The sequence below is a fragment of the Microtus oregoni genome, unplaced genomic scaffold (genome assembly GCF_018167655.1).
Source record: "Microtus oregoni isolate MIOR12 unplaced genomic scaffold, Mior012 000012F_ref0000307, whole genome shotgun sequence".
Lineage (NCBI taxonomy): Eukaryota > Metazoa > Chordata > Mammalia > Rodentia > Cricetidae > Microtus > Microtus oregoni.
Window position 1 is genome coordinate 17,058,021 of NW_024543071.1, and position 18,592 is coordinate 17,076,612.

General features: G+C 47.6%; 1 protein-coding gene across 4 annotated transcripts in view; it reads left to right on the plus strand.

The window, feature by feature from the left end:
- Positions 1-18,592, plus strand: part of LOC121454030 (dynamin binding protein) — a 99,973-nt gene that overhangs the window by 38,356 nt on the left and 43,025 nt on the right. For 3 of the 4 annotated variants that reach the window (XM_041661227.1, XM_041661226.1, XM_041661228.1), the window contains one exon: positions 816-2,795. In XM_041661227.1, coding sequence (XP_041517161.1) covers positions 816-2,795 — 1,980 coding nt within the window. Of the gene's footprint in view, positions 1-815; positions 2,796-15,907; positions 17,158-18,592 lie in introns of those variants that run through there. The other variant, XM_041661229.1, reaches the window with a different exon arrangement.

Sequence of the window (18,592 nt, forward strand, 5' to 3'; positions counted from 1 at the left end):
CCGAGAAGTTGAGTGTTGAGTGCTCTTGCAGAGGACCCAGGTTCTGTTCCCAGTGCCTACACAGTGACCCACGACCACCTAGAATTCTAGTTCCAAGGGATCTGACTCCCTCTTCTGTTCTCAGGCACTGCATGCACCTGGTGCATAGACATACCTGCAGGCAAACACCACTACATACAAAATAAAAGTAATCAAGAACATAATAGATAGCCCTTCTCCAATGCATTTGCCTGGAAACCATGCGCTGCTGTCTCTTCTTACTATTTGCCCCCGTTCTGTATCCCTCAAGCGGCTCTGCTCAGGAGAGTGGGACCCCTGCACAGACCTGGGTGGGGGGAGCTAAAAGCAAGATTAAAATTAGTAATCCACAAAATGAATATCCATAATTACATAATCAAGCATTTGTTATAAAGCAATTGGTTATGGAACTATGGAATGTGTTTTTAAACTGTGCTGAATCTAAACACTAAGACCAATGTGACTTTTTGGTTTATATTTTGTGACGATAACCCGAAGTCCTGGTTATTTGCGGCAACAAAAGAGCAGGTCCCTGGAATTCTTTTTAAGATCTATAGGGCCAGCGAGGTGGCTGAGCAGGTGAAGGTACTTCCTGCCAAGCCCAACCTCCTAATTCTGTCTTCAGGCCTCACATGGTAGGAGGAGAACATTTTCATGGGCATACATGCAAGCCTAGCTCAGGCCGAGGCATGAGAACTGTAGTGGAAGCCTGGGCTGCACAGTATAGTCCTGTCTGTTGGCCATAGTGTTATTCCCTGGGGTTCTGGTCAAAGCTCTGACTTCTGCTTCTTTCCTAGGAGACCTGGTGGTTCTCGATGGTGCTCCGACTACAGGATGGCTGCAGGGCCGAAGCTGTTGGGGTGCCCGGGGCTTCTTCCCATCGTCCTGTGTTCGTGAGCTGTGTCTGTCCTCGCAGAGCCGACAGTGGCACTCACAGAGTGCATCGCTTCAGATTCCAGAATACTCCATGGGACAAGCACGGGCACTCATGGGGCTGTCTGCCCAGCTGGATGAGGAACTGGACTTCAGGGAAGGAGATTTGATTACCATTATCGGAGTTCCTGAGCCAGGCTGGTTTGAGGGAGAGCTGGAGGGGCGGAGAGGCATTTTCCCAGAAGGCTTTGTAGAGCTTTTGGGGCCCCTGAGGACTGTGGATGAGTCGGTAAATTCTGGAGGTGGAGACAGCTGCCTCGCTAATGGTGATGTGGACATCTCTACGGAAGAAACAGAAAGTGGGGCTGACGAGGATGACCACCCTTCGGGGACCTATGGACTTGCCCTCTACAGATTCCAAGCCCTGGAGCCCAATGAGTTGGATTTCGAGGTTGGGGATAAAATCCAGATTCTGGGAACCTTGGAGGATGGATGGCTTGAAGGACGTTTGAAGGGCAGGACAGGTATCTTTCCCCACCGCTTTGTGAAGCTTTGTCCTGGCACCAGGACAGAGGAAACCGTGGTTCTGCCCCCGGAAGACAGTCTCCCTAAGAACTCTGAAAACCCTGTGGACGGGTTGGAGACCTCAGTGGTGGAGGAGGCACGACTCGAACCACAGGAGACAGGAGCAGACAGGCCTGACTGGGGTCTGTCTGAACAAACCCCTGCTCGCCTAGGTCATGGGGTCCCTGCAGGTGTTGTAAATAAGAACTCTGGCCAGGGTGATGATGCCTCAGGAAGCTGCCCAGGTGTGGATCTTGATAGGCCTCTTATTAAAGACCCTTCCACACCTGACCCCTCAGAGATAGTCAATGGCATTTATTCCCAGCCTCGGGGACCTTTTCACCCCCAAATGCAGAAAAGTCAGTTTTCTTCTCCAGCAGGAGAGAGCCGCCAGAGCTCAGACCCATTCTCTGAGTTTGTCCCTCCTGAAGCCAGGACTAGGGACTACTCTAGCCTGCCTCCCCAAAGAACATATGCCCAGGGTAGGTCCCTCCAGAAGCCAGCACCCCCACTCCACAGGGCCTCCTCCCTCGTGGCCTCTAGGATAGCCAAACCTAGCTACTTAAGCCCTCGGGCTCTAGCCAGCTGTGCTCAGAAGCATCAACCATCTGCAGAAAATGCCTTCAGCCTCTATTCCGCACCAGAGAGACCAGAGAGGAGGCCTGAGCCACCAGACAAGGGGTCCGCCACAGAAGTAACCACAGCATCACAGGGGGACAGCATTGACCTGGATTCCAAGTTGACCCAGCAGCTGATCGAGTTTGAGAAGAGCCTGTCCGAGCCCAGAACAGAGTCAGATAAAATCGTCCGCCGCTTTTCAATCATGAATTTTAACTCTGAGAAGGATATTGTCAGAGGTTCCTCAAAGTCGGCGCCATCACAGGATCCCCCAGAGAAGAGAAAGGCCCTGAGGCCGCCCCCACCCAGACCCTGTACCCCGACGCCCACTTCCTCCCACTTGCTGGTTGATCAGAGCTCCAAACCTGCACCCATTTTGGCTGTGCGGCCCTCCCGCCCAGCTCCCCTGCCTCCTTCTGCGCAGCAGAGGATGAACTCAGCCTCCCCCAAGCCCACCTTCTGTGCCAGTTGGGAGGCCCCAGAGAAGGAGGGCCCTGAGCACGTGGAGCAGAGCCCAGCCCAGACTTCTCCATGCCCCTCTGTGCTGGTGAGGATTCAGGACATGGAACACGACTTGGACATGTACACCAGGGCTCAGGAGGAGCTGACCTTGATGTTGGAGGACAAGCAGGATGAATCTCTGAGGGCAGAGACTTTGGAGAATCTCAAGTTCTATGAGAGCACCATTCAGAGTCTGAGCCTGGAGCTCCAGCAGCTAAGAGGTAAGTGACAGGAAACAGTGTGACCCTGGTTCCTGAACCAAGGCTCAGGGAGGGCCTCGTGATGTCAAAAACATCCTGATTCACACAGCGATTTATGGTCTCGTCACCCAGTTCCTCATTCTGCATCTGTGACCACTATGTCCCCTGACTTCACTTACTGCTCATATAGAGAAGCCGTGTGTAGTTTTGACACAGCACCCCTCTCTGCCACTGTGGCATTCACACTGCATTGCAGATAGGAAGTCCCTAAATGAGACTTTTTAAACTGATGTCTTCCAGGCCAAGTTTCCTGAGAAAATTAAAACTCGTATCTGTGTGACCAGGGGCCATATGTCAGCAGTGATATCCCGTCTTTCTTACTTGTAGCATCTGTTGTTACCATGCGTTCTTCACAGCCCTCATGGAAGTACACATAGGGATTGTTCAGATGGCCACTTCACAGACGGAGGAACTAAGACCGAGCCATTAAGTTACTTGCCAAGAGCTGAGGTTCTAAGCTGGTGTTTTCACTAATAGAACTGTTCACTTCCCACCTTGTACATTCAAAAATACATTTTCTGTGGCTAGTGTCCGAAGATGTGTGTGTGCTAGGGCATGCACAGGTCTATGTGTAGGTATGCATGCATATGTGTGTACGTGTGTATGGGTCAGAGTCAACCTTAGGTACTGTTCTTCAACTGCTATCCCCTTGTTTTTTGAGATAGGGTCTTTCATTGGCCTAGAGTTTGGTTCCCAACCTTCCTAATGCTATGACCCTTTTATACAGTTCCTCGTGCTGTGGTGATCCCAGCCATAACATGTTTTTTGTTGTTACTTCATAATTGTAATTTTGCTGTTGTTAGGAATTGTAATGTAAATATCTGATATGCTACCCCTGTGGGCCAGGCTGGGAGCCACTGGCCTAGAGTTTGCCAGTTAGACTAGGCTGGCCGGCCAGTGAGCCCCACCTGTCTCTACTTCCCCAGTGCTGAGCTTGTAGGCGTGTGCTACCACACCTAGTTTCATGCAAACGTGCTGGGGAATGAACTCACGTCCTGTGCTCACGCAGCAAACTCTGAGACATGTCCCAGCTCTCTCCGGAGAGTTCTTATTCGTCAGACTCACAGAAGAAGTAATATATAAAGCGGAGCTAGCTTGGTGGTGCGTGCCTATAATCTGAGCACTCACGAGACTGACACAGGACTGCCATAAGTTCAAAGCTAACCTTGGCTACATAACAAGGCCCTGTCTTGGGGGAAAAAAGCAGAAGAATGGTGGTATAGCGTGGAGATCACAGATCTACCTCCCTTTTGACCTTAGACCTCTAAGACAGAATGCAGGAAGTAGAATTTAAAAATTCTACTCAAGGCTGGAGAGATGATTCAGTGTTTACAAGCACTTGCTGCTCTTGCAGAGGACCTGGGTTCAGTGCCAGCACCCATAGTGTGGCTCAGAACAGTTTGTAACTCCAATCCCAGGGGATCTTCTGGTCTTCAAGGCTACTAGGCATGTGTGCAGTACACATACATGCATGCGGGCAAAATACCCACACACACAAATAAAATCTTTTAAAGATCCTTTAGAGAAGTATTATTGGAAGGCCTGCAATTAAGTCATTTTCAGAAAGACAGAAAGTAGATGGTACTGAGAAAGTAAGGAACCTCTATCTAAAATATGCCAAGGAAGGTAAGCCCAGAGCCAAGACAGGCAATAGGAAGGATCAAGTTCAATGTAACTGGGCCTTGGGTCACCTGTGCTGAACTGAAGATTGTCTATGAGCTGCCATGGGACAGATGCTTAGTCATCTTTCAGTGGGTGTTCCTGTCACAGAGTCATCAGAACGTTTGGAATTACAGCCACCTTGGTGACTTGCTTCTGATGTTTTGAGCCTAGACTCGTGGTTCCTGCAGACTGCCAATGTAGAGATGCCCACCTGCTTGCCAGACAGTTAACACAGCGAAATGTCCAGCCCTGTGCAGACCACAACAGCTTCTCAACTGTGGCTGCTGCCTCCTAAGACCCTCAACCATGGTGTCATGAGAGCATTTCCTAGCAGCTCTTGGCTTTTGTTTCCTTTTGTTATTTTCTCTTTCTTTCTTTCTTTCTTTCTTTCTTTCTTGTTGATTTTTAATGGAGGGTTTCTCTGTGTAGCCCTGGATGTCTTGTCTGTAGGCCAGGTTGGCCTTGAACTCAGAGATCCACCTGCTCCTGCCTCCTGAGAATCATTTTGTCATTGTGTCTGTAGTTCTCAGTCTCAGGAACCCTTCCTATTGTTATTAAGCTTTCCTTTTCACCAGGCGTAGGGGCACATCTTCAGTCCCAGCACTCGAAAGGCAGAGGCAGGTGGATCTCTGTGAATTGGAGGCCAGCCTGGTTCACAAAGAGAGTTCTAGAACAGACAGGACTGTTAGAGAAACCCCTGTCTTGATATCTTTTTTTTTTTTCTTTTTTCGAGACAGGGTTTCTCTGTGGTTTTGGACCAGCCTGGTCTACAAGAGCTAGTTCCAGGAAACCCCTGTCTTGAAAAAAAAATAGCTTCTCTTTTCATATAGTGACATCACTGTTTTGGTAGTTGATGTATGGTTCAAAGATGCTAAGACCTTTAGGGAACTATTCTTTTTAAGATGTATTTTTTATTTCTATCTATGTGCGCTTGTGTGTGTGAGGGAGAGAATGAGTGTATGCATGGCTGTGGGTGCTCTTGGAGGTCAGAGGAGGCTTCAGATCCCCTGGAGCTGGTGCAACAGGCGGGTGTGAGCTGCTGGTTACAAAGTTGGCATAGTCATAGAGTGTAAAGAAGCTTCCTGATATGTGTTTCATCTGTAAGTGTGAATTGCTATAATGAGCACACTGGGCCATGAGCAAAGCCACACTAATAACAGCTGCTCGTAGCAAAGCCTGGGTCCTGCCCACCTCCTTCCATCCTGACCGCTCAGCCGGGTTGCAGGTATCCACAGCATATCTCCCTTGGTGGAGGTGCGTTCCCCCGCTCTTGTTTTACCTTGAGCTTGGAGGACAACTTCAAGCCCACATCTCTGAATTGTTATACTTTATTCTCACAGGAGAATTCTAGTCTTTTCTCTCACTTTCTAGATGTCTCACTTGATTTCTCTTGGGCTTTTATTTCATTCATTTATTTATTGTGTGTATATTTCTGACTCCTTATCTTCAGAAGGTCATTGCAAAGCTCAAGGCTGGGGGAGATTGGCAAATACCGTCACGCAATGTTTTTATGATTCAGTGTTTTTATGACTCTAGTTTTCCTTTTTTTAGATTTTATTTTTAACTACGTGTATGTGTTTGAGACCCCCTGAAGCCAGGAATTCCAGCACTTGTGAGCCCCCTGAAGTGGGTGCTGGGAACCAAAACTTAGGGCTTCCCCAAGAGCAGAATATATTCTAACTGCTAAGTGCTTCTCCTGCCCAAGTTGCTCTCTGATGATCAATAATTTTATATTATTATCTCAGAATTTTAATAGTTTTAAAGATGTTTTCGATATATATTTCTTATAATTTTTAGCTTTATTTGTGAAAGGACCGAAATAACTTAGATTTCATTATAGGAACTACATAGCTGAGGTAACCAGTGTTTGGCTCTGACTGATAACCGGGAGTTTTCATTTTAGATTATCATATGGAGTTAAGGTAGATCACCAGAAGGTATTTTTGTATTGTTGCGTGTCAGGAAAGGGCCGTGTCATTTGGTACGGACTCAGGTCAAGCCAATGTCATCTAGAAAACCCTTTTATTTTTAACACTGTGCTGAGAGTATAAAATGATGAACATTCTAGAAGTGATGTTTGCCTCATGAAGTTTCCAGTCGAATGGATTGAGATCAGCAAGTCAAGGGCCATATAGAAGCACTGTGCTTTTGAGTGTGTTGGCTTCCTGGGCAACAGATACATGTAGGTCAATCCTCAGACCTTGGGGTTCCTTAGAACTTGTTATAGTTAGAAGTCCCAGTCAGAGCTACTGAGCGCTGCCCTGGGAGAGGCTCTGGTACGTCACAGTCCTTTTCATCTCTAGGTGAGGCTCACATGCCTGAATCTGACATGGAATCTCCACGTGCACGCAATCCTCATTCATCAAATGCTGCTGGCATTGAGTAGGCGTGGGTCCACACGATCAGTGAGAAAGGCACACGCATGGTATCGCTCCCATGAGCATGTTCGAAACGCTCGTGAGTCTACCGACACGGCTCATCATGCTTTCTGTCCTGCAGCCGTGGAATCACACCCAGAGAGTCGCTCTCAGTGTGAGCCAGGCCAGCACCCCATGTTCGCCCTCGCTGCAGTGAGTCAGCTTCCCTGCATTGCAAGTCTGGCTTCTGGCTTGTCATTCTAGTCTCTAACATAACATCAGGGAAGGGATCAACAAAAGGCACTATATCATCTAGGCTGGCTGTGTGTGTGTGTGTGTGTGTGTGTGTGTGTGTGTGTGTGGTGTATGCACATGTGGTGTCCAGACACATGCATGTCAAGATTAAGGAGGATGTTGGGGGCTCTACCACTTTCTGTTCTATTCCCTTGAGACAAGGTTTCTCACTGCCCCTGGAACTCACTGTTGATTGGGTAGGCCAGCTGGCTAGCAAGCCCTAGCAATCTTCCTGCCGCTGCTACTCACCACCCACTCCCAACTCCCAGTCACATATACACACAAACATGCTATACAGGCCCTTGCGACTGTTCCAAGTTCATTTGTTTATTTAATGTGGGTGTTGGAGACTCGAACTCAGGTCTTTATGTTTATGCAGCCCTCTTACCCAGTGGACCAGCTCCCTAGCCCCTGACCTTGAACTTTTGATTTTCCTGCCTTAGCTTTCCTGTGCCCTAGGATAGCAGGCAAGTGTACTACCACACCCAATTCTCAGAGTAATTTTTAATAATGACTTACCCATGAGATCACAATATGTTTTTAAGGAAAGTAATATTTTAAACAAAACATTGGGTGGGATCTAAGATTCACTGAAGAAAACCAACAGATTAACCAGTGGGAGACTACTGATCAGGGACAATAATAATTACACTAACGCAATGTGCAATATTCTAGACAGATAATCAAAATATTAAATATAATTTTTCTTTTTCTGAAAAAAAAATCTGTTTCTGAAAACTTCTTGAAATGTCTCTGGTATAAGAATTCTTTCTCCAATTAGTATAACAGGGTAAAATAGCCAAACCTGGGCCAGTGTGGTGGCACACATGTATTCTCAACATTAGGGAGGCAGTGGGAACTCTGTGGATTCTAGGCCAGCCAGGGTAACATAGTGAGACACTGAGAGACTTCCAGCACTTGGGAGGCAGAGACAGATAGATCTCTGAGGCCAGCCTGGTCTATAGTGTGAGTTCCAGGACAGCCAAGGCTACATAGTAAGACCATGCCTCAAAAAGAATGAAAGAAAATCAATCAGCTTTGTGTAGAGCTGGGGTTTAATTCAGTGGAAGAATGTGTGCCTAGGCTGTGCGAAGCCCTTCGTTCATCCTAGTATTCCCCACCCCCACCCCACACACACAAGGAGTAAATGTCTGGCAACAATAATCTTTTCCTTTTTCTATTTTGTCAGCACACAGGAAAAAAGCAAGTCTCCTTAACCCATGTGGCATCTGTTTCAGGGTGTTGGCTCAGTACAAATTATCTCAGTTAATTCAGCTGGATTCTATCCTGCTACAAAATAGCAACCATAGTCTGAACTCTTGAATAGCCTGTTAATTCCAAACAGTAACTAGTTTTCCCTTTTCAGGCTAATGGTTTGTTGCTTAGAATTGTTTACTTAGTTACTATTGATCTGTGAGTCATGGAGCTCTGTAGTCTGGAGGGTGACTTTGCAAAGGTGTATTTCCGCATGCCCAGGGTCAGGCACTGGGTGGGAAAATGCAATCGATCCAGTGAAATACTTCAGAGTTTCTGGAGGCTTTACTGGACATAGCAAGCAAGCTTGAGCTAGCATGAGACCCCAGTCATGCCTTCACTCCAGCTGGCTGCTTTACCATTACTAAATGTCACAGGCCCTAAATGACAGGAGAACCTTTATTCATCCACTGAGTTCCTGTGATATTCAAGGTGGTGTCTGAAGTGACAGCGGTGGCCTCTGCCCTTAGTGTTACTTACTTATTGTATAAGTAAGTTAATAATACATAGCTTTTCAGAAGGAAAGGGAGCCAGGGGAGAAAAGAAAGCAGAGAGCATCCTGGAAAGTGATCGTTGCAGGGAGCCAGCAAGGCTGGTTTTGGAGATGTGAGATGAAACAGCAGAAAGGCTGTTTTGGTTCAAGCAGGGCTGGGTTTGGCAGTTCATCATCCAGAGTCAGGGAAGTCACTATGTTTTGGACAGAGGGTAATATGGTTTGACTTAACTTAGAGTAAGAGACGCTAGACAGAGACAAGTTATTAGGTCACCGCTGTGATCTAGAGGAGAAATACCAGCAAGCTGGACCGGGGTGGCGAGAGGAACGCAGTCCTGGGATATTTTGAATCTGAGCCACTGGTACTCACTGGTTGACTGGGCACAAGAGGCAGAAGAATGAGAAGAGGACCAATGGCTCCTGAGTCTGATCAGGAGCTCCTGAATTGCCATTGGTAATTGCTGAGCTGGATGGTGAGGGAGGAGTGTTGTCCTGATTTCCTTCTGTTGCTGTGTCAAACACCATGACCCAAAGCACCATGGGAAGTAAAGGATCTGTTTTAGCTTAGAGGTTATAGTCATTCCCATTTCAAGGGAAGCCAAGGCAGGAACTGAAGCAGAGACCATGAGGAGCACTGCTTACTGGCTTGGCACCCTTGGCTGTCTCACCTACTGGTTTTTTTTTTGTTTGTTTGTTTGTTTGTTTTTTGGTTTTTTTCGAGACAGGGTTTCTCTGTGGCTTTGGTTCCTGTCCTGGAACTAGCTCTTGTAGACCAGGCTGGTCTCGAACTCACAGAGATCCACCTGCCTCTGCCTCCCGAGTGCTGAGATTAAAGGCGTGTGCCACCATGGCCCGGCTCACCTACTGTTTTTACACATGTCAGGATCACCTGCCCAGGCATGGCACTGCTCACTATGGGGGGGGGGGGGTCCTCTTAAATCAGCTAACAGTTAAGAAAATCCCTCCAGAGGCCAATCCAATGGGTAACTCCTCAACTGAGATTCCTTCTTCCCACATGCATCTAGGTTTGACACAAGTTGACAGAGACTGAGATCGGGGCTCAGTTTTGGCTGAATTTATCAGACACCCAGGTAAAAGTATCGATTAGATGATGTGAGGTAAAACCCAGAGTTCAAGGTCCAGTTAAGGCTGGAGACTTGACTGGGTGGTATGACAGAGACCTTGCTGGGTCTCCTGGCATAGACCTGTAATCCCAGCTACACAGAAGACTGAGGCAGGAGGATTGCAAGTCCAAAGCCTACTGCTGGGTCACAGCAGCACAGGGATACCCTTTAAAGCCACAATCTTTAGTGTGTGTGTGTGGGGGGGGGTGTAGATAGACTTATCTTTCCCACCCACCAGTTACAAAATAACCAACATGGAGACTCAGTATTAATTTTAAATACTTGGCCAATAGCTCAGGCTTGTTACTAGCTAACTCTTACATTTATATTTCTTATTTCTGCTTTGTCATGTGACTTTTCTCAGCACAGCAGTCCATCTTGCTTCTTTCTGCTTCTGCTCGACTCCTCATTCTCTACCCTCTTTTCTTCCATCACCCTCAGTTAGACTCTCCCACCTAACCTTATCCTGTTCAGCTATAGGCCAGTCAGCTTCTTTGTTAACCAATGAGAGTAATACATAATCACACTGTACAGAAGAATTATTCCACAGCAGGGGGGTTGTCTGTGAATGAATATGAATGCAGAGAATGTATAGGTTATAAAGAAGAGACATATAATAAGAGCTAAGCCTTCCCAGTGGTGGCTTAGCTATCTGTTTCCATAGAAACTAAGAGTGAATGGTAATAATAATCATAACTGTGCTTTTAGCACTTTGAAAACAGTGTGCAAGGCACTTTCATACAATCACCTAGTCCTCTAAAACTGCCCATGACTGACCGATGAGAAAACCAAGATTTTCCCAGAGTCTCACAGTGAGTAAGTTGTAGGACTGGGGTTCAAATCTGTATTCATGTTTTACACAGTCTTTATGTACTGTTTTATTGTGTCCACAGTGAGGACAATGTGTTTGGACATAAAGAGGGACCACAAAATTTCTGAGATTTGTTGAGAAAAAGCAATAATTGAAAATTTACCCATTTCCTAACACTTACCTAGGCAGCTTACAGATGCCTGTAGCTCCAGTTCCAGGGGGTCTGACCCCTCTCCTGGCCTCCATAGGCACCTGCACGCATGTGTTACACACACACACACACACAAGTGGACAAATATATCCAGTCTTCTTGTGTCCTAATGCTTTCTGTGTCTGTGCTCCTGTTCACTAGTCCTGAGACTCCTCCGTTCGGGACTTCCATTTGACCCTAAGTACCTTTCTGCTCCTTCATTCCAGATCAGATCTCCAGGCACAAAATGGGATCTGCTTTTCAAGTTTTCTTCCCAGCCTTAGCCTAGAGGCAGCTGTGTTAAACAAGAGGAAGAACCACATTCCTGACCATGCCCATCTGTGTGTGCCTCTTTGTGTTGAGTGATGTCTGTGCGTGCAGGAGCACATTATAGAGGGCAAAGGTCAACCTTAGGTGCTGTGCGCAGGAGCTCTCTGCCTTGTTTTCTGGGACAGCATCTCACATACACTGTAGCACCCAGCTTTAATGTGTGTTCTGAGGGATGGAACTCAGGTCCTCACGCTTGCTTGGCAAGCACTTTCCTGGCTGTCTCTGCACCCCTTACTTCCATCTTTCTTAAATCTTAACTGTGTGCTAACTAACTAGACTTAGAGAAGAATCCGATCCAGAATTTAGCATCAGAGATCTCCAGTGTGGGACACCCAGGGTGTGAGCCAGCATAGAAGAGGGAGTGGGGAAGAAGCCAAGGAAAGAAAGAGCTTCAATTCACACCTTTAACTGTGAGTTCTGGGCTAACCTAGTCTAGATAGAGTGCCAGGTTAGCCAAGAATACATATTGAGACCTTATCTCATAAAATGGACAGAGGAGCAGAAGAGCAGGTAAGGTTTGCTTGAGAAAACCGGCCTGCTAGTCTCCCCGTCAGTCTGGAAGCTTCTGAGGTTGCAGTAGAACAGGAAAAGCCCTGGTTCTTTACAGCCTTCTGTAAACTGTATCTTTAAGGCATTAAGAGTAGCATGAATTTAAACGAACAAACAGAAAAAAGTGGAATTGCTGGGCTCAGTGACACATGTAATCCCAGTTGCTGGTGAGGCTGAAGCGGGCATCACGAGCTCCTGGCTTGCCTAGGCTGTTACAGAGTTCAAGTCCAGCCTATGTAATTTAGCAAGACCCTGTCTCAGAAAGAGAAAGTGACGAACAGGGCTGGGAGAATAGGTCACTCAGTGGTAGAGCGGGACACGGGAAGCCCTGAATTAAACCCCAGCATAAACCACAGGCAGCAATTCACTCCACTTACTCTGCAATAGGCTCTTAGCTCCACACAGTATCTTCCTCTGATCAATTATAAGTAGCGTCTTCTTACCTATTATTTAGTTTCTTTTTATCTCTTCTGTGGCTGACTTACCAGGTGAGCTTCTCTTATCATGCCTGCTTTATCAAAGACGGGCAGTTGCTAGAGAACTTTGTTTTTCAAAACAGTTTCCCTCCCTCTCTCCCTTCTTCCCTCCCTCCCCTTTACGTGTGTGTGTGTGTGTGTGTGTGTGTGTGTGTGTGTGTGTGTGTAGAGGTCAGAGGGCAAGGACAACCTGCAGCAGTTGTTTTCACCTTCTGCCCGTGGGTTAGGGAGATCTGAGCCAGGCTGTCAGGCTTGGTCGCAAGCACCTGTACCGTCTGCGCCAGCTCACCAGCCCCCTCCCCCTGTTTTCTGAGATTTTAAAATTACATTTATGTATGTGTGCCCTGGCATGAGGGTGGAGGTCAGAGGGCAACTTTCAGGAGTCATCACGTGGGGTTGAACTCAGGTAACAGGTTTGATGGCAATGCCCTTCTTTACCTGTTGAACTAGCTCACTGCCCCTCCCACTTTTTGAACCTAGCTTGTGTCTAGTTTCAGGACCCCCCCCCCCCCCAGGCCTGTACTCTTTGCTGGGATTGTTACAGCTTTGTGAGCACAACGCTCAACTAGGATGGTTAGTCTTGTTCTGTTTTGTTTTTGAGACCGAGTCTCATCTCACTGTAGTCCTGGCTGCTCTGGAATTTGCTGTGTAGACCAGGCTGTCACAAACTCCTGAGCCCTGGGATTAAAGGCATTCACCTTCCTGAACACAGAAGATTAGGCTTGGCTTTCAGTTGGATTCGAGATGAGCAAGAGCATCAGATTTTAGGTTGAACTCAGAGACCGTGAACTTCCTCATTTCACACAGAAGAAGTAGCAGCCACTTAGCTGGCAAGAACATGGATTGCTCTGGCAGAGGATACAGGTTCCGTGCTTAGCATCTACATGGAGGCTCAAAACCATAGGTACTGGTACTCACGTACACACATGCGCGCATACACACACACTCTCTCTCACACACACACACACACACACATATGAATGAACAGAATTTTAAAAATAAAGTAAATCTTTAAGAAAAAAGAAAGAAAGAAAATAGCCAGGAGTAACAGCACACAGTTTAATCCCAGGACTCAGGAGGCAGAGGCAGGTGGATCTCTACTGTTTCAGATTAACCTGATTTACATCATGAGACCCTGTCTCAAAAACAAAGAGAAATAACAGCTTCATTGTCTGTCAAGTTCTCTATGGATTTTGCTATATTTTTGCATAAATCTATCTTCCAAACATCGTTGCCTGTTTGTTTGGTAAGCAAATCACAGTCTTTATAAAATACTAGTCAGTCAGCACAAGCAGTCTTAGGTGCCCCTGAGGGGCTCTGGGTGTTGGTGTACTGGAGAGAGAGGAGATGCCCGGTGCAGGGTGGTCAGCAAGTTAAGAATGGCAATGAGGGGATGGTAGTGTAGGGGTGGTGCATGTCTACCTCTGTGGACATTTATTTCTGAATTACCATGGTAGTGTGGTGATGTGGGAGAATGTCCATGTCAGGAAGTGGCTCTAATAGTCCAGGTTATCTGGTGCCATGAAGTCAAGCAGAGCAGGGTTCAGGTAGCAGTCTATGTGATCCTAGATGTTGTTCTAATATTCAGAGTCTCTGGGAACCCATACTGGCTTTGAACTTGATATTTAGCCAGGATGACCTTGGATGCCCAGTCTTCCTGCCAAGTGCTAGAATTAAATGCATTCCTAACCACACTCAACTGGATTATTTCTTTATCTGTAGTAAAAAGAATAGTTGCCTTCTTGCTTTGAAGGATAATGAAGATTAAGCAGGACATTCTTCTTGACTTTTGGCACCAATCATAGCTCAGCAAACACTGTGTGTGTGTGTGTGTGTGTGTGTGTGTGTGTGTGTGTGTGTGTATGCGCGCGCACATATATACACCAAAATGGTTGGGACCATCACTGTGGCTGCTGCTGATTGAAGGATTCATGAGAACAGAATACATGGACTGAATCTCAGGGCATATCAGAAATTTTGACAAGTTAAAGAGGTTCCTCAAAGTGGACAAAATCCAAGCATGGTGGCTGAGGCCTGAAAACCCAGCTTACTCAAGAGGGTGAGGAAGGTGGCTCACAAATCAAAGTCTGCCTGGGCTACAGAGTGAGTTCAAGTCTGAGCCACTTAGGGACCCTTTCTCAAAAGAAAAAAAGCTACCGAGAGGAGGCAGGGGTGATGGTGCATACCTTTAATTCCAGGAGGTGGAGTTAGGCTTCTCTGTGGGTTCAAGGCCAGCCAGGGTCCCGCAGAGACCTGTGTCAAACAGAAACAACTAGAGCAAAGGTAAAGAGAGCGTTAGACATACAGCTCAATGATAGCATGCTTAAAGAATAGACCCCAACCATTAAAGAAAGAAACATTGTTTCCAAGAGCCCATCTAAGAAGTTGTGAGCGGAAAAATAGAACCAAGGATTGTGAGGGCGGGAAAGCCACCTGCCCACCTTATAGGCGGGCCAGTTGAGGCCTGGAGAGAATATAGTTTGTAAGTTGTAGGATAAACTCTGAATTATGGACAGGGCATATTACTCTGGGCTCAGAGAAAAGTTAAAGTGATTATTCCTGGGCATCTAACGGCTGAGCAGGCGGCTGGAAGGATGACCAGACTAAGGTTTGTGTGAATCCTCTCCGAGAGTTTGACTCTGGCACCATTGCCAGTTGTGTTTGTTATGTAGCCCTTGCCACGCGCCTTTTACTTTACAGTGCATGGCTTTTGGGGTGTCCCATGTGAGCGTCCCTTTGTTTATCTGCTCTTCCTCAATGCTCATGTACAAGATCGGTAGGTGGATCTGTCTGTCTGTCTACCTCTCTATCTGAAGCTTGCGGAATTCCTATAGGTACTTTCCCACCAGCCTTTATGATTTCAAGCCATATTCTCTAGTTCTTAAATATGGTATAGGAACTGGACAGAAATAATTTTAGCAAACGGATGGGTTTGGTGTTTTCTGAGAAGAGTATCTAAGAAGAGAGAACATGACTGTTCTCTAGAAAAGACATTTCACACCATGGTTGCCCCCACAGAGAGAGTACAGGAATACCTACCTAGTCTTCCTTCAGTGGGATGGCTGGTGTGGGGGCGGCCAGAGCTTGAGTGGTGGGGGCAGGGGGACGGTGAGAGGCTGGCGGGGGTGAGTATGCTCTGCCTGGTCACTGATCTCACAGGAGCAAAGCACTCAGGGCAGGGAGAAGAGCTTCAGAGGTTCCGGCTTAGGAAACTTGTCTTCATCCCCACAGCAGTGTCCTGAAAGGGAGGCTGCAGGCTGACTGGAGACCCTAGCCTGGCCTTTAAAAGGGTGCTCTTGCTCTTTCCTAAAGACCTTGAGGGCATCAGAATGCCTGTACCTTCAGTGCACAAAGCAGCCCAGCCAGTCTGACCAGCTCAGGGAAACACCACCTCGGCTGCCAACACCAATCACAGGGATTCTAGTTACTAATTATCTCCTGGCCTCTGAGGAGAAGATAGAGTAGCTCACTGATTGGATCCTGAAGTTGAAATGACTCCACATCTTCCCGCACTCCGGCCACAGCAACAGGAAGACTCCAGAGCTCTGGGAGACATTTTAAGGAGGACAGATACAGCCTTAGGCTACACCACACCTGTCGGCCAGTCAGCCCAGCCCAGGCCCATGGCACAGAGAAGTGAAACCTGTGTTCTCATTGAACATGAGTGAAGCTCCTGAGATTGGCAAGGAAAGAGGAGCGGAGCAGAGAGGCCCTTGGGGCTCCAGCTGGGAGTATGAAGACTGCAGGAGCCTCCGGAAAAGGAGCCTTGCTGAGCCAGGCGGGCTCCATGCAGAAAATGACTTGGACTCTACCTGCCGGTCCAGGGCGCGGAATCGGCCCTACAGAAAAAGAGATTGTGGGTACTGGGATTTTGAGCAGAGTGAACCAAACTATATGGACTCTGGGGAAACAAATGGAAGAGGAAGGGATGGTCTCTTCCCAGAGGACTATGCTGGTTACAAGAGCAGAGAAGACATAGACCGTGTGCATGTCAGGCCTGGGACAGAGGAGCGTTTGCTTCTGGAAAGCCCGCCTAGGATCCTGGAAGCTGGAGAATGCTGGACGGTGAACGGCTGTGTAGAGTGTAAGGAACTGGCTTATAATCCTGAGATCACGCAAAAAGCCAAGCACAGGAACGGCTACAGGGACTTGGGTGACTCTCTGAGGAACTTCCATCAACCTCACAACTGGTACTGGGGCCTGGGGAATTGTAAAGGAATTAGCTTAGACTGTGGAGATCACCGCACTTCACGTCATGTTCCTGGGCCTTATCCCAACAGGGAGTCTGTGGAGCCTCCAGACTGGAATGGGATCAGCGAAGGTGAAGAATTTGTTAGATACTGTGAAGACGACTGGAAGGTTTGCCAAAGCAGCGCGACCTACCCCAGAGCAAAGACTTATCCCAGGGATCTAGCTAATTTTGATACAGAAAATAAAAGCGCTGATACTTTCTCTCCAAACCCTGAGCCTCATGATTATAGACAAGTCGATTCTCTGCACCCAGGGGAGGATTTGTCGAATCGTGACAGTGACAGACTGGGAATGAGGGCACCTGGTGGCCGAGGAGCCATCTCTGACGGTGTGCAGCAGCAGCCTGGGGGGGAGCAAGGAGAACCTCACTTTGGGGTTCCTGGGGGCCCCGCGTTAGAAAGCACCCGGCACTTAGAGGAGGCGAGAAGGCTGGCTGGTTCCGACACCTGGAGACGGAACAGCCACTTCCGCCGCACGGCTCCCAGCACTCTGAGACGCTCAGAGTTCGTGCAGAGACGGAAGAGCTCCCAAGGTAGGAACCCAGCCAGACCTCTAGCCATTAAAACGCGGCCTGAAAATGGGTGACGTGGATGGCAGTGTCATGAGATGTGCTGTATGTTTGGAACTTGACCCTCTGAGTTCTTATCAAGTGTGTTTGCATGAGGCACTTGGTTTGGAGACATGTTCTCTTGGGGTGTTTTGCTGAGCAAAGGTACAAATAGTGACACAGTGATGTGCTGTGGCCCTCAAACAAGACAGCGCTCTCGCAGAAGCTGTCCTTCGCTCTTTCCATCTTTACACTAATGTTTTTGTCCTTGTGGGGACAGCACAAGTGGTATTGTGACACACTTCTCTCAGCCCCCAAACTTCTTTAGACTGCAGTGGAAGAGTTCAGTTGTAGGTTAGTTTCTCGTCTAACCGGCACAGGGAGCCCTAGAGCTCCTGTGGAGTCCAGGGCTGTTTCAGCGCTTTGCACCTGTTCTGTTAGGTGTAAACCATTTCTCTCTGTCTCTGCCCCCCCCACACACACACCCTCAACATTCCCTCAGTGATCTTCCCTCAGAGTGGGAATGTCAGGAGTCCGCTCACAGGGACTCTTTCTGGCTTTGTGTCCTCAGTGTTCTGAAGGCCTTGTTTCTATTTTGTGTTCTTCTCAGGTGAAACAGCCTGTTCTGGCCAGTCATGGGCTATGAGGGTCCAGGTTATGACTAGAGGATAAGGGTTGGAATTGGAGAGAACAAATGATCTGGAAGACTCCCACTCGGCACACCCTTCCTCCGGGAGGGACCTTCCTCCCTTAGGGCTCCCACAGAATGGCTTCCTGCTTAGGTTTGTAGCCATCAAAGACCAAAGAGATAAACTCCCATTGTAACATGTCACTGTTTTATCCTATCTAGCACGGACCTGATGTAACTCAACATTTCCAAACTACTGTTTGGACAAAGCTGGCTCCGTGTACCTGCACTCACGGAGATGAAACCGAGATCAACCCCTGCTTCAGCTGGGAGACTGAGGAATTTAGCAACTAATCTTTCCTCTTGTCTTCCTGGGGATTCATTTTTCTGTCTGCAATGGATCTGGTGACACTACAATTCCTTTGGGCTCAGAGAAGTCTGGCTGTGATCTTTGTGTGGGTTTGGATATGGCTTCTCTTCCCTCCCCCACATCTCTTCCTGGGTGAACTTTGCTTCCTACCTGCGGTTCGTTATTGTTGGAAGCCTCCTAACTGTCATCAAGGTGTTTATTCTGTTTGGTGTGTTGTAATGTGCCCTGTGATCTCTCTGAAATCAGCTCCGGTCCACCTTATCATTTGCGTTTTCACTACTCTCTGTACTTGCTCCAGACCATGAGGTTCCTCAGGGAGCTGTGGGCATTCGTTCTTATGCTCCTGATGCCCCCTTTGACAGTCATGAAATCTTATTCCCACTAGAAATCTCTAAGCTTCCTGCTGTGCTGGTAGCTGCCTC